The sequence below is a fragment of the Cuculus canorus genome, chromosome 12 (assembly GCF_017976375.1).
Source record: "Cuculus canorus isolate bCucCan1 chromosome 12, bCucCan1.pri, whole genome shotgun sequence".
Lineage (NCBI taxonomy): Eukaryota > Metazoa > Chordata > Aves > Cuculiformes > Cuculidae > Cuculus > Cuculus canorus.
Window position 1 is genome coordinate 8173944 of NC_071412.1, and position 25639 is coordinate 8199582.

The following is a 25639-nucleotide window of genomic DNA, read 5'->3' on the forward strand; positions in this document are numbered from 1 at the left end:
AAAAAAAAAAAAAAAAAGCTTCTTCTCCTCTTCCCGGGGAGTGTAAGAAATCCTTTTGCTTACCCAGAGTCGAAAACCTAATGGCATTGTCGTTAAACACGAAAAGGAGAATATTAAGAAATTGCAACGCTCCCTCCCGAGCGCTCCCCCCCTCCCCAGTTTATTTGCCCTAATAATTAATTCACAAGAGCTTAACTTCGGTGTAACCCTGGCGGTCTTTTCATTAAAAAATCCCCGCGTTTCCTATTGAATTAGCTTTGCTCCATTGTCGCTGAAATGAAGACGCCAAACCAACTTTTACCCTGAGCATTTTCTCACCAGCCCAAAGAAAAGTCTCTCTGCTTTTTCTTTTCTCCGATTTTTTTTTCTCTCTTTCTTTTTTTTTTTTTTTTCTTTAATTCAAGCACCCAGGAGATGAACGTGTCCTGCAATTTAACTACTTTCAAATTCTTTGTTCGAGTCCCACCGGGGCTCTATTGTCACCCTATTGAGAGAGCTTATTGCCAAGTCAAGCCTGAGCGAATTGAGACACACACGGGAGGAGCCCCGGGGGCTGGGAGCGGGCTCCGGGGGCTGCTCCTGCCGGGGGGACCCCGGCCCAGCCCCGAGGGAGCGGGCACGGCTCGGGGGAAGGATTGTCCGCAGATCCCGGGCCGGGATCACCGGCACAGATTTCCACTGGAGCCGCCGCAACCGCCGCAGCAGCCCCAGCCCCGCAGAAGCCCAGCCCGGGATAGGGGTGGGGTAGCCCCAGGGCGGGTAGCCCCAGGGCTGGTAGCCCTCGGGATCGAGCTCCTTTGCACCCCCAAAGCACACGCAGACCCCGCAGAGCCGGCGTCGCCCGGGCAGGAGCGGGACTTACCTGGGGTGCCCGCCGTGCCGCCAGCCGCCCTCCTCTGCTGGTTCTCCCTTCATCCCGAAAACCAGGTCCTTCCCCCCACCTCTCCATCCCACCCCTGACATCTCCACCTCGGAGCCCAGTCCCGCCCGCCTCCGCTCGCCCTCTCCATCGCTCAGTTTGGGAGTTCCGGGATTCTTCGCCCGAGCAGGAAAATAACGGGATGTGGGGAGCTGCTTTTGTCTTTTCCTCCCCTCCCTCTCCGCACCCTCCCGCAGCTTGGAAAAGGGGGTGCGAGTGGAAAAGGAAGGGTACGAGCTGCAGAGAAAGGTTATTTCAGGAGAGAAACGCTGGAAGAGCGGTGCTGGGCACGGATTCCCACGTAAGCCCGTACGTCACCCATAAAAATTGTCCGTTTCTCCCGTTTCTTGGCTCCCGGGGGGGCGGCTGAGATCCCTCTGCCTGCGGAGAGGATTTAAAACCCCGTTCCAAACATCACACAGTTAAAACAATCTTCCTCCAGCCAGGAGGGAAAGGCAGAGCTGGGGGATGCTGGAGGGCAGGGGCCGCTTCTCCGCATCCCATCCCCAAGCCCCGGGGAAATGTTTGGCCGCCCCCTGCTCCCCCAAAACACCCACTCGGAGCCACCTCCAGCTCCCAGTGCCGAGGGATGATGGAGTTTGCAGAGTCCCACGCCGGGAGGGCCGCGGCGAGGGGGGTGGCGGCTGCCTTCCACCCCCCCTCCCGGCGCGACCGGTGGCCTCTCCGCTGCGCCCCGGGGGAAGAGGAAGCTCTTGACCCTTGGCCTCGGGGGCAAAGGGGTTAAACAAAGTCCCACCGCCCCATTATCCGACCGACAGCATCCAGCCCCAGGCGGGAAGAGGGGTCTCCAGGGAGGGAGGGAGGGAAAGTGGCGTCTTCCACCGCCGGTGCCTGACCCCGACGGGGCGCACAGGGGATGGAGGTGCTTTCCGGACAGACAGACATACAGACAGATAGACAAAGAGCCTAGAGGAAAAGAAAAAAAGATCCTACACACCCCATTCCGACTCACGCATTGCAACCAGCCTTGCTGAAACGGCGGATTTGGGGGTTTAATTCCATCTTTTTTCTTTTCTTTTTTTTTTTTTAAGGCAGTGATTTTTTTTTCATAGCGGTGCCCTCCCTTGCCGAGCCCCCCCTGCACCCCGGCGAGATGCGGCAGCCCCGGCCCTGTCCCACCTGCGGGCAAAGCAGCGAAGCTCCTCATCGACCGTTCCTGTAGCGCTGCTGCCAGAGAGGGTTCAGAAAGAAAGCGGGGAGAGTAATTTCGGGGATAATTAATTTTTTTTTTCTGCTTGAGGGGAGAAGGATTTATTTTTTATTTTTCTTTTTTTTCTTTTTGTGGGGCAGCTTTGGAGTTTTTTTCTTTTTTTTTTTTTTTTTTTTTTTTTTTTTTTTTTTTTTTGCGACCACGGTAAAAATAGGTAGAGACTCCAAATAAGACCCTAAATAAAGACCGCAAATAAGACTCAAAATAAAGACCCAAATAAAGACCCTCAAATAAAGACCCTCAAATGAGACGGAATAGGCGTTAACATAATGCATCAGAGGGGAGCACAAGTCCCTCACACTCAGGTCCTTCCCCAGAGCCACCTCATAGCACAGGGTCCCCAAATCCTCCCCTTCTTCGCCCCAGAGCAGCTCACGGCTCTTTCCTCCCTCCCTCCCACCCAGAGCATCCGCACCTCGGTGCTTCCATCCCTGCCGGTTCCGCACCCCGCGCATCTCTCAGCTCCAACCGCGCCTGCCTAAGGATCGGGAAACATCAAGTCCCGGTTTGGAGAGGGTGTTGAGCACTGGCAACCGCCGTGGGGCCTGATCCTGCCCTCCGGCTGCTGGGGGAAACAGGGTGAAGCGCTGCCCCCTCGCCGAATGCCACGATGGGGAAGCAGCACGTGTTTTTGGGGGGCAGCGAGATGTATTTAAAGCTGCGGAAAACAGCATCGCGGGGGTGTGTGCGTGCGCCCCTCACCCTTCCATCCCCATGCCGGTGCTGCCTTTTCGGAGAGGAGGGGGCAAAGCATGTTCCCCCCCTCCCAGCCCTGAACCCCGGAGGCGAGGGAGCGATGCGGTCAGAGACCTCGGGGGTGCAGGGCTGTGGGGGTGCAGCCGGCGTGTGGAGCTCTGCAGAGGCCAGGAGGGGCGATGCGGGGTGACAGTGCCCGGTGCCCCCGCGGAAGGGGACGGGCTCGGAGCGGGACCCGCGCCCCGACGGCCCCGTGGGAACCGGCCGGGAGGCGGGGTCGCAGCGACACCTGGCGGCGGAGAGCGGTGCTGCACCCGGGGCCGGACACTGCCGCGAGGCACCTTCCAGGCTAGGAGAGCCCTCACTGCCTTAACCAGGGAACCATGGATCCCTAGGCTGGGAAAGACCTTTGAGATCACCAAGTTCAACCGTGCCGGTCCCCTACTAAACCATATTTCTAAGCACTTCATCCATCCGTCTTTAAATACCTCCAGGGATGGGGACTCAGCCACCTCCCTGGGCTGTCCCAGTGCCTGATAACCCTTTCAGTGAAGAATTTTTTCCTGGTGGTCGTGCTCTGGCACAGCTTGAGGCCATTTCCTCTCATCCTATCACCTGTCATGGCAGAAGAGACCAACACTCACCTTGCTACAACCTCCTTTCAGGTAGTTGTAGACAATAATAAGGTCTCCCTTCAGCCTCCTTCTCTCCAGGTTAAACATTCTTCGTTCCCTCAGCTGCTCCTCGTAATCCTTGTTCTCCAGCCCCTTCATGTCCTTTCCCAGCTCTGTTCTCTCCTCTGGACACACTCCAGCCCCTCAATGTCCTTATTGCCACGAGGGGCCCAAAACTCAACTGAGGATTCGAGGGATGGCCTCACCACCGCTGAGCCCAGGGGCACAGTGTCTGCCCCGGTCCTGCTGGCCACGCTGTGTCTGACAGGCCAAGATGCCATTGGCTTTCTTGGCCAACTGGGCCAGTGCTGGCTCCTTCCAGCCGCTGCCAACCAACACCCCCAGGTCCTTCTCCTCCAGCAGCTTTCCAGCCACCCTCCCCCAAGCCTGTAGTGCCGCACAGGGTTGTTGTGTCCCCAGTGCAGGACTCCACACTTGGCCTGGTTAAACTCCATCCCACTGGCCTCAGCCCATCCACCCAGCCTGCCCAGATCCCCCTGTAGAGCCTCCCTACTCTCCAGCAGACTGACATTTCCAACCAGTTTGGTGTCACCCGTGAATTTAGTAAGGGCACACTCAATCCTCTCATCTAGACTGTTGATAAAGACATTGAACAGAACTGGACCCAGCGCTGAGCCCTGCGGAATGCCACTTGTGACCGGCCTCCAGCTGGATTTAACTCTATATTTACCAGAACTCTTTGTGCCTGGCCATCCAGCCAGGTTTTTTAACCAGCAGAAGGTATGGCTGTCCAGGCCAGTGCACCCCATTCCTCTGCACCCTAAACCCCCTTCCTTGCATGCTGTGGCCACTTCCCTGCGCCCTACGGTCACCTCGGTCTCTCCAGCCTCCTTACTTGCTGAGCTGTCCCCACCTGTGTCACACACCCCAGCAGTGAGGGCTCCTGGTGCCCTCGTGCCCCCCATGCCCAGCTCTCATCTGTGCAGCCATGCACCAACCACCCTGGCTGGGCTGGGCGAGGGAATCCTGCATCCCATCGCTTGTTCCAACCCAACCTTGAGGCTTCAGAGCTTTAAGGTGGTTTTGGGGTGCAAGTAGGTGCCCTGGCTCCTGTTAAACTCTGCCGAGGGGCTGTAAGGGCTACCATAAACGTCCGAAATGGAGACAGGGGCGGCTGTGGGGCAGCAGGGAACGAGGAGCTGGAGGTGGGGAACAGGAGATAGGGAGCAAGGAGAAGGGGTGGGAAATGGAGAGCATGGGTTGGTAAACAGGGGATGGGGAGCAGGGAGTGAGAGATGGGATGAGGAGCAAGGAGCTTGGGCAGGTGATGGGAAGCAGGGAGCAAAAAACGGGGAGCAAGTGTGGGATGGAACCCATGTGCTGCAGGACCCGGGCAACACCATGCATCCCTTCTCCACGCCTTTTTCCTCCCTACCCAGCTCCTCAGACCAATTCGTCTGCCCTCGGGCTCGGCGGAAGCAGCCGCCCGACGCATTTTTCCACCGCCTGGTTAAAAGCGGGAGCAAAAACTCTCCCATTCGGTGAAGCTGTATCCCCGAGGCCTGAAGGACGAGGCGGCAAGAAAAAAACACCACTACGCCGTTCTTACACGACCGCGGCAGGACTCGAACCTGCAATCTTCTGATCCGAAGTCAGACGCCTTATCCATTAGGCCACGCGGCCGCCTCTTACGCGGATCCACCGCGCGTCCTCTTCTGAGCACGACGGGCGGAGTGCACCACGCTTGCTGCGACGTGGGGGAGGAACCGGACGCACCACATTGCTGCGAAGTGGGGGAGGAACGGGACGGGACGTCAGCGCAGCCGGAAGCTCCCCCGGGCGCCCGCGGTGGATCTGCCCTCGGCCTTGGCGGGAGCGGCGCGCGGCGTGAGCGGGTCGGAGCGCGGGGCGTGGGGGGGTAGGGGTGAATGGGGAGTGGAGGGGTGCATAAGGGGTGCACGCAGGTGTACTGGGGTGTAAGGGTGCGGGGAGGTGTCCGCGGCTGCGTAGGGGGGTGCACAGTTGCATAGGGAGTGCAGGAGTGCATAAGAGGTGCAGGGGTGTATGGGGGGTGCACGGGTGTGTATGGGGTGCACACAGTTGTATAGGGGGGTGCATGGGTGCGTATGGGGTGCACGGGTGTGTATGGGGGTGCACACAGGTGTGGGGGGGTGCACGGGTGCACAGAGGTGTGCACGGCTGCATAGGGGATGCAGGGGTGTGTAGAAGGTGCAAAGGTGTATGAGGGGGGCACACAGGTGCATAGGGGTGCACATAGGTGTACGGGAGGTGCACGACTGAGGAGATGTGCACGGCTGTATAGGGAGTGCACGGCTGCATGGGGGTGCAGGAGTGTATGAGGGGGTGCACAGGTGTATGGGGTGTGCATGTCTGTGAGGGGGGATGCATAGGTGCATTGGGGATGTATCCAGGTGTATGGGGGGTAAACGGGTGCATAGGGGGTGCACACAGGTGTATGGAGGGGTGCGAGGGTGTGTGGAGGGTTGCACAGCTGTGGGGAGGTGTGCCCAGCTGTATAGGGGGTGCAAGGATGTACAAGGGTGTGCATGGGTATATGGGACGTGCATGGCGGCGAAGGGGGTGCGTGGGGGTGCACACAGGTGTATGAGGGGGTGCACGGCTGCGGGGATGTGTGCACAGCTGCATAGCAGGGTACACGGTGCATAAGGGAGTGCATGAGTGTCTGAGAGGTGCACGGCTGCGGGGATGTGTGTGTGGCTGCATGTCGGGACGCGTGAGTGCATAAGGGGGTGTGTGGGGCGTGCATGGCTACCAGGGGATGTGCATGGGTGTCTAGGGGGGCGCACGGCTGTGGAGGAGTATATGCGCTTATGGGAGGCTGCGCAGGGCAGCGAGGGGGTTGCATTCCTTTGTGGGAGTGCATTCCCAGCCTACTCCCTGGCACCACTTGGGCAGCAGTGGCCAGGCCTGCCCTGCTGTGGAGCTGAACAAGTGGTGCCAAGCTCTTCCTCACTGTTTGCTCTCTCTCTGCAGCTCCTGGGGAGCAGCCCGTGCTGAAGGTGCATCCCCAGAGCGGGGGAGATGAGGCGCGCGCTCTGGAGGGGATCGGTGAGGGGCTGCGCTGCAGCCAAGCCCCGACGATGCACCTCCAGCTCCTCCGCCAGCCGCCCGCTGCCAGAGAACCCGAGCCAGGAGCCTGCCAACAACCAGAGGCGCATGAACCCCCTCAACATCCAGATGCTGTCCAGGACCCTCCATGAGCAGATCTTCCGGGGGGCCCAAGTACACCACTCGGCAGCGGAGATCCAGAGGAGCGTGGAACACCTGCAGCGCCACGACTTGTGGGGCAAGGAGACATCCACACTGCCCGACGTGGACCTGCAGCTGCCCCGCATGTACGGGGACAACATCGATGAGCATTTTCGCCTCCTGGCGCAGAAGCAGAGCTTGCCCTACCTGGAGGCGGCCAACGAGCTGCTGCAGTGTGAGCTGCCCCCTGTGCCCGCGGAGTGGGCATGGCAGCTTGGCTGGACTCGCTACGGCCCCGACGGCCGAATGGAAGCTGTTGACTTCCCCGAGGAACGGGCGGTGGTGTTCGACGTGGAGGTTTGCGTGGCTGATGGCCACTGCCCGACGCTGGCCGTGGCTGTCTCACCGCACGCCTGGTGAGGTGTGGTGCTGGCTGGGTTGCTGAGGTCCTGCCCATCATGGTAGGGGGGAAACAGCTTTGGGAAGGATGATGGTGCTCCTAAGTGGAGCTTCTTCCTGCAAACCATTGCTGGTTTGTGGTGAAAACGCAGCAAAGCCTGAAGTGTTGCTGGGGGATGTGAGCTGGGTGCCCTGGAGACTAAGCGCAGTGCTCCCTGGGGTTGGTCACCTCTGTCCCACAGGTGGGATTCTGCTCAGCACCCCATGACACAGTGGGTACTTTGGGTTGTGGGAACTGCTACTTTATTTTTTAAGGCTATGGGATGCCCGTGTCCTCTGCAGGTACTCGTGGTGCAGCAAGCGGCTGCTGGAGCAGCGGTATTCCTGGTCCAACCACCTCACCCTGGCTGACCTCATTCCCCTGGAGAGCCCGGCAGGAGCCAGCTGTGCTGGCAAGCAGGACTGGCCAGAGAGAGTGGTGGTAGGGCACAATGTGGCCTTTGACCGGGCATTCATCAAGGAGCAGTATCTCATCCAGGTAATCTGCAGCACCACGATCTTCTGCTGGCAGTTGTGGTTCATTACCCGGATAGATGTTGGTGCTGGCTTGCCAGAGTTATTTTGGAAGGTGCTGTTCTGCACGGGTACCCCACAGTTGTGCTCGCCTTGTCCCGCAGAATGGATTGAGATTGGATCCCTTTAGAGGAAGATACACTTGGACCGCTTCAGGTTGCTGCAGGGTTGCCACTGGGACCATGCACTGGGGATGCTGTTGGCTTTCAGGAGCCAGGAGGCAAAGCTTTGCCTTGACAAAGGCGTCCCAAGCAGAGGACTTGCAGCTCTGTAATGCAGGGATGTGCTTGCTGGCAGCTGCAGGACATTTGACAGCATGTTCTAGCTTCAGCACAACCCAAACCACCTCTCCTCTCTCTCTCTTCTGATGTGTCCTAGGGTTCCCGTGTGCGTTTCTTGGACACCATGAGCATGCACATGGCCATCTCGGGGCTGACAGGCTTCCAGCGCAGCCTCTGGATGGCTGCCAAGCATGGCAAGAGGAAGGGACTGCAGCAGGTCAAGCAGCACATCAAGAAAACACGCAGCCAAATGGAGGGGCCAGCTGTGAGTAAGGGAGCTGAGCCACCGGCAGTGGTGTTGGTGGCAGGGCACCGTTTGATCCTGTACTTGACAGAGCAGGACCTGTTGGAGTGGCTCTGCTTAGTGAATCTCTCCCAGTGCTTTCCAGATGACCTAGCCTTGGTTTAAAATGGAGCAGTGGCATCCTTTGCCCCTTCTGATCTCAGCCATGGCCAGTCCTTGTCCCGCACTGTCTGACTCTGCGTTGTTTGCAGGTCACTTCGTGGGACTGGGTGCACGTCAGCAGCATCAACAACCTGGCGGACGTGCACGCGCTGTATGTTGGAGGGGAGCCGCTGGAGAAGGAGGCACGGGAGATCTTTGTGAAAGGGACCATGGTGGACATCAGGAATCACTTCCAGGTGCGGGCAGTCAGCCTGATCAGCCGGGGATTGGAGTGGGGCAGGAGCAGTTGCTGGGGTGGTTTTTGTTTTGCTGCCCTTTCTGGCGAAATGTTTGGGTGTGTGTGGGGCTGTGTCATGCCCCGTCCTCTCGCAGCCCGTGTGCCTTGTTCCGCACTGGCAGAGGGATGACTGCTTTGCCTGCCCTCACCTGCCTCTGCCCCCAGGACCTGATGTCGTACTGTGCCCGTGATGTCCAGGCTACCCATGAGGTGTTTCAGGAGCAGCTGCCACTCTTCATGGAGAGGTGAGAACTGCCAAGCTATGGCCGGTGTTGGCCAAGGGGCTGTGGTCTTGGCTGGCGGTGGGGAAGACTGTAGTCCCTCTGGGGGTGGAATGCAGCTCCTCTCGTCCCTGGGTGGCAGTGGGAGGTTTGGAGAGCCCTGAAGCCCATTTCAGGAGGGACCTCAGCCCACCCCTCTGCATGCAAGGAGGAATAAATGGCAGCACAGCATGGCTGATGGAGGCAAGCAGATTTAATGAAGCAGTTGAAGTGGTACTTGGGGATACTGCACAGGGTTGCTTTCAGAGCAGTGATTTATGTGCAAGGCAGGGAGAAGATACAGGAGTCTTTACAGGTTGAGGGGAAGAGCATAGAGAGCTCTGTGGGACTGGGGAACTCTAGGTAAAGACTCACTTGTGGCTGTTGTAGTCTGGTGCTTTCAGGGCAAAATCCCCCCAGCAGACATCTAACTCCTCACTGCTTCTGGCTGTAGGTGTCCCCACCCTGTGACATTTGCAGGGATGCTGGAGATGGGAGTGTCCTACCTGCCAGTCAATGGGAACTGGAAGAGGTACTTGGATGATGCTCAGGGCATCTACGAGGAGCTGCAGAAGGAGATGAAGAAGTCCCTGATGAACCTGGCCAACGATGCCTGCCAGCTGCTGCACGAGGACAGGTACCCGTGGGCAGGGGGTGCAGATCCTGCTGCTTGCAGGATGAAGGCCAGGTCCTGGGTGGCCCCTGGGGGCGGTGGGCAGGTGCTGGGGGGGGGAGCAAAGGCCTGGTGTGACAGCAGTGTGTTGACAGGTACAAGGATGACCCCTGGTTGTGGGATCTTGAGTGGGACACGCAGGAGTTTAAGCAGAAGAAGAACCCAGGGAAGAAGAAGAAGAAGGATCAGGACAGGAACAGCAAAGTGGTGGCAGTGGATGCGGACAGGTCCACGGAGGAGTGGCAGGAAGGTTAGTGTGGGTGGTCCCTGGGGATGAGGGATGCTCAAGGGATGTCCTCCTGCGAGTGCCCAGATGAAGAGCCGTGGGTTATTGGCACTGGCGAGTGAAGCATCGCTGGCCTGCATCCCTGGGCTGGGGCACATGGCAAGGCTACTTGCCAGCCAGTTCTCTGTGCCCCACCAGACTCCGGCCCCCCCAGCGAGGATGAGGAGCTGAAAGCCTCTGCAAGCCGAGTCTGCCTGGAGCGTCTGAAGGAGACGGTCGTGCTGCAACCCAAGAGACTCCAGCACCTGCCAGGCCACCCGGGGTGAGCTGAGGACCCTGGTATCCCCAGTTCTTGCCCTGTGCTCTCTTGACCCATCCCTGCTGTTCTGCAGCTGGTACCGCAAGCTGTGCCCGCGCCTGGAGGAGGAGGAGTGGGTGCCAGGACCCAGCCTCATCAGCCTGCAGATGAGGGTAACCCCGAAGCTGATGCGCCTTGCCTGGGATGGATTTCCCCTCCATTACTCGGAGAAGCACGGCTGGGGCTACCTGGTACCAGGCAGGCAGGACAATTTGCCAGCAGACCCCTTGGAGTTGGGGGGCCCTCCCTGCCCGCACAGGTGAGGGGGTTGTAGCAAGGTACTGAGTTGGGGGCTGTGTTGGGGAGCACCCTAGGACCCTGCCCAGGAGCCTTGGTCCCCGCTGTGGGTGCGTGAGCCCTGCCCTCTCCCTGCCAGGGTGATCGAGTCCCTGTACAGGCAGCACTGCCTGGAGAGAGGCAAGGAACAGCCCCCGGGGCTGGAATCCGCCGTGGAGGGCGAGCTGCTGGCGATGGATGACAGCACGATATGGCAGAAGGTAAAGGAAAGGATGGCAGATCTTTTGGTGGAGGGAAGTGTGGGGCTGGGCTTATTCCCATGTGCATGTAAAAACCAGCCCTGTGCATGGCTTCTAGGGCTGGAACTAAGAAGTTTTTTTCAACAAGTATTAAACCACCGGAGAACTGGTGTTTGACCTGGCTGCGGTCCCTCTCTGCTGCAGGTGGAAGAGCTGAGCCAGCTAGAAGTGGACGTGGAGGATAAAATGGGCAGAGCAGACCAGAGCCTGGTGCAGGTAGAGGGGGTTTTCTCTAGGATGGGGTGGCAAATTGGTCCTTATTCCCTTGGTTTCCCCCTCCTGCCGTGCCAAGGGGGTTTCTGGCATCCCCTCACATGGCTGGTCACAGGAGGAGATGGAGGAGCTGTGTGAGGTGGCGGAGGCGAGGAGCCAGCCCTCGTACCACCACGGCAATGGTCCCTACAATGATGTCAACGTCCCTGGGTGCTGGTTCTTCAAGATGCCTCACAAGGTAAGTTGGGTGATCCTGGGGGGGTGGGTTTCCTTTAGGCATCCTGGCCACTCTGTGTCCCAGCTCCCCTTGTCCTGCTGCACACCCTGCCTGCCACCCCTGTGCTGCAGCGCTCCTGGGACCCCGGGATCTTGTCCCAAGGGATAGGGTGGTGAAAAGACATCTCTAGCTGGGGCAGAATACACAGAGCTTTATCGATGTTGAGCAGTAGCATGCTGATCCCCAGCACCTCTTTTGTTGCTAAAGGATGGGAATGATAACAACGTGGGAAGCCCTTTTGCCAAGGATTTCCTGCCCCAGATGGAGGATGGCACCCTGCGTGCTGCTGTGGGCCGCACGCACGGGACTAGAGCCCTCGAGATTAACAAAATGATCTCATTTTGGAGGAATGCTCACAAGCGGATCAGGTGAGCAGCTGCCTTCTGTTGAATCGTGATATCCCTGCGGGTGGAGGCTGCGTCACAGCTGCGGGAGATTCTGTGGATGTGAGGGGCTCAGCATCTCACCTGTCGTGTGTCCCCTCAGTTCTCAGATGGTGGTGTGGCTGAAGAAAGGAGATCTACCTCGTGTGGTGACCAGGTGTGGGGAGGAACGGCCTTAGCTGTGACCATGATCCCCTCTGTGTCACTCTGGAAAGGCTCTCGCAAGATGATGCTCACCCTCACCTCTGTCCCAGGCACCCCGACTATAATGAGGAGGAAGATTACGGAGCCATCCTGCCGCAGGTGGTGACCGCGGGCACCATCACCCGTCGGGCAGTGGAGCCCACCTGGCTGACAGCCAGCAACGCCCGGGTATGGCCACGCTCGGGTCCTTGCAGGGATGTTTTGAGGCATTCTCTGTGTGTTTTGGACTGGTGGGAGCGGCCTGGGATGGAAGTAGGAGTTGAGGCTGGTGCTGGGGCCCTTGCTGATGTTTGGTTTGACTTTGGGAGAGGGGAAGGGGTCATCAGAGGCTCCTGAGCTTCAACATTTGGTGAGAGGAGAAGAAAACACTGAAGCACTTGTTTCTTGCCTTCCCCAAGCTTTTCTTCTTCCATGCTGGAAGAGCATATGGGGATTGACCAGGTGAGCGATGCCCCACGTGTGCATTAAACTTGGTTTTGACTTTCAGAGCAGAATTTAGGGCATGGCATGGGCAGCCCTGTGCTGTTGTGCCGCAGCTGCAGGAGAAAGGCTGCTCCCATGCTGCTGAGGAGAAGAGGGAGGTGCAGGGCTTGTGCTGAGCTGGGCATCGTGTCCCGCAGGCCGACCGGGTGGGCAGTGAGCTGAAAGCCATGGTCCAGGTGCCACCTGGCTACTCTCTGGTGGGCGCAGATGTGGATTCACAGGAACTCTGGATAGCTGCCATCCTCGGCGAGGCACACTTTGCCGGCATGCACGGTGAGCTGGGGCTGTGCCGCAGGGGATGGGGTTTGCTGGGAAGTAGAGTGACCTCTGTTTTGCCACAGGGCTGTTAGCCATCAGCGTAAAAGCCCAGACTCTCAAATACTCTGTGAAATCAAGTTTTACTCAGCTTATTACAGCAAGAAAGGTAAATGATTAATAGTGATCAACAAGTTAACAGTGACAGCTTTTAAAGGCAATACGTCTAATCATTACTGCAAGAGAATAAGTGTAGTGATTAAAAAAGATCCATTACGAACTGCTTCTTTATCATCATCCACATCTGCAGTCGCTGGTGGGAGGCTGTTTTTCTCACAGCAAGGATTTGGAGAGGCTGTCCCAGCAATCGGGGTCTCCATGCAGTGGGTGATGTCTCCCCACCATTGCTGCGAGGGGCTTAGCTCTTGTACCACTGAACAAACAACTTGCATCACCCCCAAAAGGCAGAGTCTTTGGCCCCAGCTACTTTCTCACTGCCTCTTTCTTAAATCAAGAATAGCACAGCACAATCGCACTGTAATAGCAACGTGAGAAGTTCTAGATTGAAGAGGACGCATAGCCATGCGATGGGAATCATCTGTGGGTCACCCACATTGCTCTGGGCCGGTTTATCATGCCCTGTCACTTAACCTCCCCCGAGCCTGGTCCTGTTTGGTGTGAAACCCCTGCTCTCCTCCTGGCAGGCTGCACAGCCTTTGGTTGGATGACTCTGCAGGGGAAGAAAAGCAACGCGACAGACCTGCACAGCAAGACAGCCGCCACGGTGGGCATCAGCCGGGAGCACGCCAAAGTCTTCAACTACGGGCGCATCTACGGGGCCGGGCAGCCCTTTGCCGAGCGGCTGCTGATGCAGTTCAACCATCGGCTGACGCAGCAGCAGGCACGTGAGAAGGCTCAGCAGATGTACGCGGTCACCAAGGGCGTCCGGAGGTGAGTGCTGCCTGGGGAGGTGGAGGGGGGAGCAGGGTGGGGATGACTGTGGTGTGCTGTGGGACCTGGGTTTCTCTCCTTTCCAGATTTCGTCTCTCTGAGGAGGGCGAATGGCTGGTGAGGCAGCTGGACCTGGCAGTGGACAGGGCGGAGGATGGATTGGTGTCTGCCCAGGATGTCCAGCGGCTCCAGAGAGAAGCCACGAAAAGGTGAGTTGCTCCAACCCTGCGTGGCTCTGGTGGCATTGAGGTGTGCGGTGGAGGGAGCTGCAGGCAGGTAAGGGAGATGGGGCTGGATGGTCCTCATTCTCCCTCCCTGCGCCCACGGGACTCCCAGACTTTCTCAGTGGGCAATTAGTAGCAGGAGGCTGCAGGGGTCATCTGGCCGCTCCAAACCATTCGAGGCTCTTGAGTGGGGCTTGCAGCCTTGTCCCACACTTCCAACAAACCTCCCATCTGCCCCACCAGGTCCCGAAGGAAGAAGAAGTGGGATGTGGTGGGGCACCGAGTGTGGGCTGGAGGCACCGAGTCCGAAATGTTCAACAAGCTGGAGAGCATCGCCTTATCCCCAACCCCACAGACCCCGGTGCTGGGCTGTCGCATCAGCAGGGCGCTGGAGCCTGCCGTGGCCAAGGGGGAGGTATGGACAGGGCTCTGTGCTTGCAGAGCTCTCAGCTTTGCTTGTCTTCTCCAAAATGGCAACCTCACTCAACTCTTCCTGGATGCTGGAGGCCCAGGAGGCTCTTGGAGCCATGCAGGAAACCTGTTGCCCCTTTTCTTTATCTGCGTGCCATCAAGGAAACCCAACAACCCTGAATTTAACAGACTTCTCCCAGGAGCTCTCCTGCATCAGGACCAGGCCCTGGATTCAGTGCTCTTCTAGCATCTGTCTGTTTCCTTTCACCAGTTTCTGACCAGCAGAGTGAACTGGGTGGTGCAGAGCTCAGCCGTTGATTACCTGCACCTCATGCTGGTTGCCATGAAGTGGCTTTTTGAGGAGTTTGACATCAATGGGCGCTTCTGTATCAGCATCCACGATGAGGTGCGCTACCTGGTCCAGCAGCAGGATCGCTACCGGGCAGCCCTGGCTCTGCAGATCACCAACCTCCTCACACGGTGAGATGTGATGGCTGTGGTGTCTCTGGGGGATGAGCAGCAGCATTTTTGAGGTGGGACAGAGCAGGCCTAAAGGGGTGTGTGTGGGAGTGGGTGGCACAGGAGTTGCCTTTGAGAAGTGCTCTTCTGCTCAAAGGAAGCTGGCAGTGGTGGTGATTGCAGTTCATTTACGTATGACTTGAGTGGCTATAAATAGGGTTCGGCTTTGATTTCTAGGGATAATCTGCTGGCAAGAGGGGGATATTGTCAGCTTTTGGCTCCTACAGAGACAGGGCCAATCATTCTGCCCTGCTGGGAGGCGAGTACATTGCCTCCTGTTCTCTTCAAGTCTGTGGCCGTTGTGTGACAGCAGCCCTTTGACTTGAATGAGCAGCCGGGAGCCTGCAACTGCCCCCATCCCTCATCTCCCTGCTGCCTTGAGGGTACAAGAGGCACAGCTTGTTGGCTCTGTGCAGGCACCAGCGCTGTTGCCCCTTCCACGGCGTGGGGTGTTTTGCTGCCTCCCTGCCCCATGAAAGGTTAAGCTCAGTCTAGGAAGCTGCTGACCTCAGGGGGCTCCCTCAGATACGGCTTCGACACAGCCAGCTTTGCAAATCTCCTTCCTGGCACTGTGGGGTATTTGGTTGTAAGGGAACCGGCCAAAGCTGAGCTCTTTTCTCGGATACAGCAACAGCCTTTCTGTGCCGGTGGGGCAGGCGCAGCATGGGCAGACACCCTGGTGCTTGTGGCTTTGTGCCGACTCCTGCAAGCACAGGGCTTCCTGCTGGGAAAATCCAGCATCTGCTCTGCCTGGGAGGATTAGCCAGCAGCAAAGGGCCAGGTCCTTCCTTTCTTCTGAGGAGGCTCAGTGTACTCTGTTCCACCCACGTCCACTTCAGCGATACTTGACCCTCCTGGTACCCAGCACTTAAAAAGCACCTTGTGTCCCACCTGCTGAATGACAGGGGTGCAGAGTAACCTGCTAGTGGTGACTGGCTGTTGTTCTGTGTGGTGGTGGCTGATCAGAGCTAAAGGTGATGTGTAGCACCATCTTATCTCATCTCTTGTTCTTCCAGGTGCATGTTTGCCTACAAACTGGGCCTCCAGGATCTGCCACAGTCGGTGGCTTTCTTCAGTGCAGTGGATATTGACCAGTGCTTAAGGAAAGAGGTGACCATGAACTGTGTGACACCATCAAATCCAAGTGGGATGGAGAAGAAATATGGCATCCCACAAGGTGAGCAGTGTCCATGAGAGGTAACCCCCCCGCCATCCCCTCTGCTCAAGCCTCCCCAGTTTAGGCAGAGCACTTGGCCTGAGCAGCCCTTCCATGAGGACTCCTCTGTACAGCAGAGGCACCTCCTCAGCCCCTTGCTTCCTGACCCAGGGCAGCAGTCACCCTGCTGCTAGCCCCCTTCCACTTCTCTTTCTTTTTACAGTCCTTGAGTAGCTCGTGCTGCTGCTTCCCCATATTTCTGACAGAGGTGAGCCAGGCCCGGCTCTGTTATCCCACACGCACATTTGCTTTGCGCCCCTCAAAAGGAGAGCAGCCCCTCCCTGTTCATATTTAACACAGCCCAAGACTGAATTTTTCCCTCTCTGAAACAAGGTACCTCAATGACCTTGTGTATTTTGCCCTCCAAACCCAACCTTTTTCAGCCTTCAGTGCTTTCCGTCTCTCCCCACTCTCCCTTAGCCCAGTGCAGCTCTGTTTGGAGAACTGCCTGGGTATTGCTGTGTTCCACCCCAACAATCCCAAGGCCTGCAGTCTCCCTGTCTGCACTCAATGTCACCCTCTTAACTGCTGCAAGCAAACATTTAACTCTTGGCTGAGAGCTGCTTTAAACAGCTCCTCCTCAATGTGCGGCAGTGTTTTCCCACATAAGGAGATTTTTCCTCTCAGTTGCTGGACATATTCCTTTATTGGGAATCTTACACGCAAAGGGTGCTTTTAGGAACAGGATTTGTGTTTTATGGGCAAAAAGGGCACTTCTCACCAAGAATGAGGCGAATTAAACAGGTGCATAGATTCAGGGTCAGCAAAATGTGTCAGCAAAGCATAACAGCAAAATGCAACAGCTTCGCAGGAGCTGCACACGCAGCAAGCATCAACGCTGATGCAGAAGAGCTCGTGGTTCCAGCTTCCTCCTGGTGCCAGTTCCTGCGTTCACACTACTACATGAAACCAAAGTTTGAATAAATTTAGGGCTTTTTGTGCGACACGCTCTGAGCTAAAGCAAATCATGACCGTCACTGTCTTATGTTACAAAGTCCCTGAGCATACTGCAGAACAGGGGGAACTGATTGTCCCATTGTCTTCTAGGAGAAGCACTGGATATATATCAGATAATTGAAATAACCAAAGGTTCGCTGGAGAAGAAATGACGCTAGAGTGCCAGAATGACAATTGTCCAGAGAGTGTGCCAGAGCCTGTCTGTCCTTTCAGAAGGAGATCATTTGGCAGGGACTGATCCTGGTCACTCCCTTTCCTTTTTGCTATAAGAAGGGATGTTCCTAGGGCAAAAGATTTTGATAGCAGCACTTTCAAATAGCAGAGGCACTTCCGAGGGCAGCAGCCAGCTGTAAAACCTGAGACTGTGGGCTTGAGTAGCTGCTTGCACGCCCAGTGGACACAAAGGAAGAAGTCAGAAGTATTTGGCAAGAGAAACAACAAACCATTGCCTCCATGCATGCCATTCTCCAAGACCAAGGCGAGGAGGGAGGAGGCAGCAGCAGCAGCAGCGACCTCAGCTTTATGTTTTTCGCCGTCTCTTCTTTTTGGGTTCCTGGTTCTCATCTGTCTGCTCTGCTGTGCTGCTCTGTAGAGGGGAGGGAGAGAGTAGCAGAACACTGTGGTCGGTTTTATGTGATTAGTCTAGGGAATGTTTACCTAAAGCAAGAAACCAGATGTGCAGAACAGGATTTGGCTTTTCCCTCCCTAACAAAATGACCTGAATATGGGACTCAGGTTAGATCACAGGTTATCCATGGCACAGGACAGGGACGGTCTGTACTGGGTTTTGATATGTTGAAACACTCAGGAAAACATGGACAGAAGCACCAATAAAAACCTGGACAATCAGCAAAGGAAATTGTTTATTTTTTTAATCCAGTACAGGTTGCAGTACCTTCACCAGCACAGTTCACCAGGGGAGAATGATGCTTTGCACAGTTTTCCCTACCAGCTGTTTGTCCACAAAAGTTAACGTGGCTGCAAAATGACTTTGCAGCATGCTGCAAAGCTCTGATCTCAGCCAGCTAGTAGGTCCTCAGGGGTAAGGCCGATAGACGGCTCTGCTTGCTGAGAAGAAGGTCTTAAGAGCATCCTCACTTCTCTAAGACCAGAGATACAGGCAATTGGTGCTTGGAAATAAAGGTCACTAAAGGCAGAGGGCTGGAGTGTAGGGTAAGTTACCCAGACAAACTGCTCACTTCTTTGCATCAGGGTGGCATTAAAGTGAGAGGTAACCCAGGGAAGACAAACTGTCCTGATTTCACATACACCTGCATAACTCACAAATACAGCTGGCCTCAGAAGAGGAGAAAACTTGTCAGTAAAAGCAGCTAAATGAGTTCTGACCTGGTTGTTGTCTGGCTCATTTTCGGCATCCTCTGTGTTATGTTCCTGTAACACGCTGTCTAGCATGGATGCGTTGATGCGGAAGTCCCGGGAAGTGCTTAGCTTCATATATTGCATCAAGTTCACCTGCAGCAACCAAGATGAAAACAGAGGGAGAGGACATTACACCATTAGGATCTTAGTTTAGATTTCTTCCCCGTTTTATCCTTTCCACAGCACTGGGACTGAGTCCATCACAGTAACGATGCAGGACTGAAGCAAAAGGTAGGTGAACAAGAACCTGCCTCCATGCAGTCCACTGGCCCACTTACGTTTTCCAAAAGCCAATGATTGTTGGTTACTCTTATGTAGAACCTACCTAATCATAGCATACTTCTCTCCTGCTTCTGAAACAAAGTAGGGGAGTGGGATAAGAAAAGCTGGCATTGGGCATGTAAGTTCCTGCTCAGCCAGAAAACCCACAGCGTGTTTAGGGACAGCAGTTGACACCTGCAGTGTCACTGTGACAGCAATTCAGTAGAGTTCGGCCAGGGCCTTGGGCAAAGGCTGAAAGAGGGGCATGGTCTGTACAATTTCCTAATTTGAGCAGCAGCAGCCCTCTACCATGCCACTGTTCCACTGAATTCAGGTCACCACAGAGTTCTGCTTTGTGTTACCTTTGATTTCTTGGAGAGATGGATAAGGAACTTCTCATATTGCTCTATTGCAAAAATCAGATTTGGGATTGGCTTGGTGTCCCGAAGCACCTTAGCCTGAAATGCAGAGGAAGATGAAAGGTCAGATTTAGAAGTGAATAACCCGAAGATGCCCTTGTACTCTCATCATTAACGAGCATCCCAGCTACGGCAGGAGGGTAGTACCCCTATCAGCAGCTTAGTTCCCCCAAAAGACAAGGACAGCATGACATGAAGACGACCTTCCAGTTTAGAAAAGAGTCTTTGGTAAACTCACTCAATTCCAGTCATGCCAGCTTTGATACTGGTTTTAAATGGAGTCCCGCAATGGTTCTGCAGTGAAGCTCTCCTGTATATTGTTTCGTACTATGTGGGCAGTCCACAGCCCCATCACAGCAAAACTTTTTCTGCTCCAGCTCTGCAGAGGCATCTCAAGCCTGTGCCTTCCTGGCAGTGAGCACACTGCTCTTTCACCACATTTTTGCCCTGCTTATTTGACACTGCTGATGTTTGTTTCCCATGCTGATAAAGTCACAAAAGGACATGCAGCATTTCAGCCCATTTCCACACACTCAGGGCACAGCAAAGGAGAGTGTGTTTGTGGCTTTTAAATCCTTAACATCACAGGAATGTCTGGGACATCCAAAAAGACGGAGGAAACGCTGGCTGGGAGCACAAGCAGAGGACATAAAAGGTCAGGAACCTGCCAGTCTGCTCACTTGCTCCCAGCCAAATCAGCCAGTCATTCTCAACTGCATTACTTTAGTAGAATCCACTATCTTTAAATGTACTGATAAAAACAAGTCACACTTAAAGAGTATGGTTCCAATAACTTAGCCCATTTCTGCAATTTCATTGCTTACCACAAATGATAAAATACCAGACAAGACAGACTATCTATACTTTATCTTTGCTGCACGTCTATAAGCTTTTAGGCTGCATTTAGTGACAGTGGCATTTTGTTGGTTTTTATTTTTGTTAGTTTGGGTTTTTTTAGACTTTTCTCTGAGCTAAGGTAGAATAAATTTGATTTTTACTTAAAGGCCCAAATAACAGTTTGTCATTGGTGATCTGCAAGAAGCCACCAGGTAACACAAGCCTTGAGATATGATCCCAAGCTCAAACACAGCCCAGGTTCTAAAAGAGAGCGAGTCAATCTTACCATGACTGTGGAGACTGCAGCAGCTTCATCCTCTTTCTTCTTCTTTTTCTTCTCTTCAGCAAAGCTTAAGCTCTCACTGTGTATGTTCTGAAGGAGGATGCCAAAAGACGTGTTAGAGGGTAAGCAGGGAAGAAAAGCCAGCCAAGTAAGGCCAGAGAAGTCTTTGCTCTGGCCAGCTAACAGCATTACAAGCTAGATGACAGAAAGGCAGTGATACAACGATGGAATTGATGGTAATTTAAAAAAAAAAGATGGAAAGAAAAACTCATTTTATAATTTGTACATTCAGAAATATGTATGTGTGAGAAAATGCGAGGAGCTGTAGCTCTGCCCACCACTACCCCTTCCCCACTATGCCATCTCTGTTCTACAGTTCCTGCGGTCCTCACTCAAGCATTTAATTCCTCTTCAAATAGCTAAATCCCATCTTTGGCACTGCAGTCTTTGGCACCCACATTACTTTACGCTGTGATTTCTGCAGTGTTGTTGACCTTTATTTGCTATTGTGGTTAACAGCCGTATTAATCTCATCCCAAAAAATCCACATGAACAGAGGGGAAAGAAAACCAATTGAAAACCAGCTCCCCAAATGCTCTTCCTTCTGTGCTCAAGTAGAAATCAGCATGCTCAGTCCCAATGGTGCTGAAATGTCTTACACTATTATTTGACATAGTAAAGCTTAAACTATAAGAAACTCAAGTCATGTCAAGATTGATAGTCCCCAAAGGTGCCTATGAACTGCACCTGATACACCACTCAGCATCAGACAGACTGACTGTGATTTTGCCACAGTTAATTTAGGCCTTACCTGTACATAAGTAATGAATGAGTAACACTGTGGGGTCAAATGGGAACCCGAGAGCTTCACCTGCAAAGAAACAGAGGTTGTTGTTCCTCCCAACTCAAGGCAATGAGCCATTTCCTCCAGGAATTTGTTCACACTCACCAGCTTTTCTAGCCTTCCTGGAATCGTATTTGAGGTGCTACGGCAAGCTTGGATATACTGCAAGGAAAACATAAGAGTTTCTTGTAGGCATGCTGTTCCCATCTTGCTCTCTGTACTTCCAGGCAGGGTTCAAAGCAGCTCATCCAGTAGCACAGTGGAGAGGGCAGGAGAACTATCCTTCTCAGTGGCTTGCTATATCCCAAATGCCATGTCTGCATTCCAGAGCTGTGAGAGAGCTCTGGAGTACTCAGCACCCTGTCTCGAACTAGCTCTACTGGCCTGTTTTCAGGGCGTTTCCCCCAAGTCCGATGCCTTAAATGGGAACGAGTGGCAAGGGCAGGATTGCTGAGCACTGTGAGAACATAGCTAGAGTTGTTCATTGTAGTGCACAACTGTGTACAGGGGAACCTGCAAGACACACTGGAAAGAGCCACTCCAAGCCACACACAGCCAAATGGAGCTGGAGACAAGCTTGCCTTTATCTCCACTGGTACAACTATCACCACTGCAGAAAAGTCACAAAATTGAGGGCATGAAAGCCAACAGAATAAGGACGTGGCTCCTGCAAGAGATCAACAACCCAGTCTTGAGCATAGCTGCTGCCAGGGGTCACTGTGAGCTTGCTGTAGGAGATAGGGAAAAAGACTTTAGATCCCAGTCAGCCCACTGTCAGCAGAGTAGCACTCACATGTTTGATGAGGGAGGTGAGAATTGCGTATGTCTTGCTGAGACTTCTCAGCAGCGTGTCCACACAGCTCCCTGCAGGGAGTGCTGTCTGTACCAGCTCATGATAAACTGTCAGCAGAGTTCCCAGCTGCAGAATTATACCTTTCTCCAGAGCCTGGGTTTGGTTTGGCACCTGAGAAGAGTCTTCTGAAGGAAAGAGATGAATACCCAGTGAAACTGTGTCTAATGAATACAGTTATGCAGGTGGGAGGCGTGGAAGACTAGCTTTGTGTCTGATGCACAAAGCACCAGTGTGGCAAAGGGAAAATAACTACTTGGAGGGATTTTCTGACAACACATTGTATCTTACATCGTTCATGTGGAACCAGCCCAAGGGAGAGTTTAACCTTCTCTCAGATGATGCTACCTCAAAATCCAAAAGTATTTTTTCACTCTCTATCTTCATCTGTTTTTGACAAAGGTGTAACAGCAAGAAGTGGGCCACTGTTATTACCTGATGTGTCTGATCGCAGACTGGCAAGTTTCTTGATAAGCCAATCCACCTCTTCAAGGACCTTATCAGCCTGACCCAGAACCAGCAGCTAAGACAGAAACACCAATAACAAAACAGTTTTTTTGAGGAGTTTGGCACAACTGGAATCTACAAAGCCACTTGTAGCAGAATAGCCCTGGACACTACAGGTTGTTCCATCCATGCTGTTTTGACTCACACAGACAGTAGGGGCTGCAGTCTTAGCATTCACTATGGCGAAATGGGACTGACTCTCCAATTCGACATCCTGGTTGGAGGAGAGAAACAAATTCTGGTGAGTAAAACTTTAGCTGCTGTCACAGTTTGCACCAGAGGTGCACTCACTTCTACCCTGGCAGCACTTAAGTGATGAAGAGTTAGGTGGTTTCTGCATCATACCTGGTCTATGTCTCCCAGGCAAGCATGGATGTCTTGTGCAAGTTCACGCAGCAGACTGACAGGACTTTTGTACTGAACATGGAGACTGAAGAGCAGAGACAACAAACCCTTGCAGCAAGTGATATCCTCTGTGGGAAAGGGAAAAGAAAACAACACATTACCAGGTGCAGAGCTCCCCTAGCTATTTAGGAACATCAGACATCCAGTGAGAGAAAGTCTCAGATTCAGTATGGATTTAACTGTCTGTATTCCCAGAAATGATACACAGTAGATGAGAATCCCATGAAAATACTGCAGTTTCAAAAGCAGAGTTTATAACATCAGGTATCACATATAATACTGCAAGGGAAAGTACAGCATACTGGAGCCCTCGGCTTATGGAGAAATGATGACCAGAAGCACTGAGGAAACACAATACAAACTCTGGCAAGAGTAATCTTTCCAGACTATAAATCCAGATTTGAGCAATAGATGTGCTAAATAACCACGGAGAAAAGTCAACTAAGTGGCTTCTTCTTCAGCAATGCCAGTATTTATAGAGATCGAGTTTCTTCCCTAATATCTGTGCTAATAACAACAACGTCAAGGCAATCTGCCACAGAATGGGACCTGAAAATATCTGTAACGAGGTAAAACCAGGTCAGACAGTGGCGGAGCATCTAAGAGTCTAATATCAGACCTGCCACATTGCATCTTAACACGCTCCCCAAAAGCTTACTTACCAAGAGCATTTTCTTTGCAAATTTTCACTGTCCAAGTCAGGAATTGAAGGAACTACGTATGGGAGAAAAGATATTACAGATTTGAAACAGAATTCAAAGCACAAAACTAATAATAATAATGAAAAAAATGTCCCCCCAAAAAACAGCAAAGGGAGACCAGCAGAGTCCCCTTTGGCAGAAAGGCACTCAGCCATGCTATGTGAAATTCCACAAGGGACACTTAACCTACTAACAAGTGAAGAGCTGAGATCCAGGACAGAGGAATGGCTGTACATTCCCTTGGACAGAGTAACAGCTCCATTTAATTTAAGGTAAATGACACCTCTAGACTTCCAGCACACATTAAGTGCAATCCTTAGCTTGTAATAATGCGGCACCTCTAGTCCACTTTAGAAAATGTCTCCTTGCATGGAAGGAATTAGGCGCTTGGCCAGTTTGGAGCAGTCACAAGTCTGCTGGCCTTTTCTGGCTCTATTCCTATGTGGAAGCCATACTAGAGCAAGGCTCCATTTGGAATCCTTGCTCAGGAGAGGAAATTGTTCAGACTCCAGGTACCCAAAGACAGGATCAGAACGTGAAGGAGTAGAGTGGGAAGACAACTTGTTCTTAACTGTCCTTGCAGGCGTGTGATGGGAAGATGCCAATGCAACATAACTGTCACTTTGACATGGTGCGGTCTGCAGCAGAAGGCAGATCATGCAAATATGTCAGAGCCCTCAAATGTCAATCCACTCTGATAACCTTCTTCCCCCACCTATGGCTATGACACCCATTCCTGCCAGCCCATGAAGGGTGTGAAGTACCTGCTGAGAGGCTGGATCCAGGAGTTTGGACAAAGTAGAGAGAATTGTGATGAGTGACTGCATTTCCTTGGAGTTGAAGTCATCTTCAGAACTGCTGAACTGGTTCACCAGGGACCTCTGATCACGGGAAGGAAAGAGAGTCCCTGAGTGTGCCTGCTTATTGCAGGGCCATTATAAGAAGCAAATAACCAGAAACTGCAGCAGATAAAACAACTGGCAACAAAGAGAATGACAAAGAAAATAAAAAGAGGACACTTCTGAAGGGCAACGAATGTTTTTTGTTATGATTGCCTACATAGAGGCCAACAATGTGAATTTTACAATAGTCCAGGAAGTTTATGCTGCGCTGAAGGACCTATAGCTCTGTAAATACATGTGCAATTTGATCCAGCATCCTGAAGCTTTCCTTAGGGATCAGAAACTTTTCTGAACTGTTAGTGAATCAGTGCCACTGTTGCTATCACATACTCAATCCTGTGGTCAAGCAACAGAGAGCTAGCAGCATTTTCTGCCAGAATTACCAGTGTTTTGGAACACTTGCAGCACACAGTGGTACCCACCTGAAACTGTCGGATCTGGAAGGCAGCTTTCTCTGTGACATTAATATCCGTTTCTCCTGCGTCACCATCAGAAATATCTGCCAGAGACAGAGAGGTGCAGAAAAAAAGCTAAATGCCAAGAACAGAATACAGGATTTATTTACGAAAGTGGGAAAGACTGCAACTGCTCACAGCTAGAGGAGGAACACAAACTGCAAAACTGTGGTGAGCACAAAAATGTGTTAAAGACAAACTTCAAATAGACAAAAGCTATATCAGACCTCAACTAACCTCTGCTGATGGACTGAGAGTGCTATAAAAAACAAGCAAAGATATCTCTGGAACTTGCCTCTGGTATGAAAACCAGTGCTACTAAGCCCACCTTTTTACTGAGAGAGAAAGACCAGACATCTCCCTAGTTATGGATAAAGGACATTGGGTCCCTAAATGCCCACACAGGGGCTGGAAGACAGAGGCTAGAAACCAGAGTGTAATTGCACCATGAACCTACCCAGGGCTTGTAGAAACTGAGGGATCCTGGCAGTGTACAGCTGCTGCACTGTGTTGAAGATCCGCAGCAAACCTTCCAAGCACAGAAGTGAGATGCTTTTGCCCTTCTTCTTCCCTGACTCTTCAACAACAGTGGGAATTGAAGTGTATCTCCAAAGCAGAACCCTAGAGCATAGGAGAGAAGTTAACATCACACAGTGCACAGTGCAAAAACTAGAATAGGGCTAATAACAGAGTCTATTCTTAGTATCATATTTTTAATATAACTAAATTGGAAGGTCTCTTTCCTATAGGGAAGTGGAGGGAGAAGAGATCCATTTTTAAGAAGATTTTGTATCAATGTCAGCAAAATAGCTATTGCATTCTGCCTGCACAGCTAAATAATTTAATTCTTTCCAGATGCCAAGAGACCTTCTGATCACATTTCAAGTCCATCTTTATACACTCATTTCTTCCACCCGGATTTCCTTCCATCTCAGACTACCTGAACACTGACCACTGGGTGTCAAATCTGTCAGTGACAAAAAGAACTTGTCTCTTGGCAG

The 25639-nt window shown here is 53.1% G+C and overlaps 3 protein-coding genes and 1 non-coding gene across 6 annotated transcripts in view; 2 read left to right on the forward strand and 2 right to left on the reverse strand.

The window, feature by feature from the left end:
* Nucleotides 1-3143: 3143 nt before the first annotated feature.
* MFGE8 (milk fat globule EGF and factor V/VIII domain containing) overlaps nt 3144-25639 on the forward strand; it is a 115514-nt gene continuing 93018 nt past the window's right edge. Inside the window, exon 1 of the mRNA XM_054078069.1 lies at nt 3144-3147. The gene's annotated coding sequence lies outside the window, so the exon portion shown is untranslated. The remainder of the gene's footprint in view (nt 3148-25639) is intronic.
* TRNAR-UCG (transfer RNA arginine (anticodon UCG)) lies at nt 5092-5164 on the reverse strand. Its single transcript has one exon. It is a non-coding gene; the product is annotated as a tRNA-Arg (tRNA).
* Nucleotides 5277-18088, forward strand: POLG (DNA polymerase gamma, catalytic subunit). Its single transcript, XM_009561396.2, has 23 exons — nt 5277-5376; nt 6497-7128; nt 7454-7649; nt 8063-8230; nt 8461-8607; nt 8814-8893; nt 9363-9545; nt 9677-9831; nt 10006-10129; nt 10200-10424; nt 10542-10662; nt 10846-10917; nt 11030-11152; nt 11399-11559; nt 11678-11731; nt 11829-11946; nt 12399-12534; nt 13221-13467; nt 13554-13676; nt 13935-14106; nt 14374-14582; nt 15638-15798; nt 16885-18088. The coding sequence occupies exons 2-23, from the start codon at nt 6545-6547 to the stop codon at nt 16944-16946; spliced, it is 3621 nt and encodes a 1206-aa protein (XP_009559691.2). The 5' UTR covers nt 5277-5376; nt 6497-6544; the 3' UTR covers nt 16947-18088.
* Nucleotides 17243-25639, reverse strand: part of FANCI (FA complementation group I) — a 37532-nt gene continuing 29135 nt past the window's right edge. For 2 of the 3 annotated variants that reach the window (XM_054078063.1, XM_054078061.1), the window contains exons 24-37: nt 25096-25259; nt 24606-24682; nt 24046-24162; nt 23243-23294; nt 22521-22648; nt 22321-22389; nt 22104-22191; nt 21612-21796; nt 20924-20980; nt 20786-20845; nt 19978-20064; nt 18798-18893; nt 18142-18267; nt 17243-17380 (exon numbers count right to left, since the gene is read on the reverse strand). In XM_054078063.1, the coding sequence (XP_053934038.1) occupies nt 17315-17380; nt 18142-18267; nt 18798-18893; nt 19978-20064; nt 20786-20845; nt 20924-20980; nt 21612-21796; nt 22104-22191; nt 22321-22389; nt 22521-22648; nt 23243-23294; nt 24046-24162; nt 24606-24682; nt 25096-25259 (1372 nt within the window). In that variant the 3' untranslated portion in view covers nt 17243-17314. The remainder of the gene's footprint in view (nt 17381-18141; nt 18268-18797; nt 18894-19977; nt 20065-20785; nt 20846-20923; nt 20981-21611; nt 21797-22103; nt 22192-22320; nt 22390-22520; nt 22649-23242; nt 23295-24045; nt 24163-24605; nt 24683-25095; nt 25260-25639) is intronic. The other variant, XM_054078062.1, reaches the window with a different exon arrangement.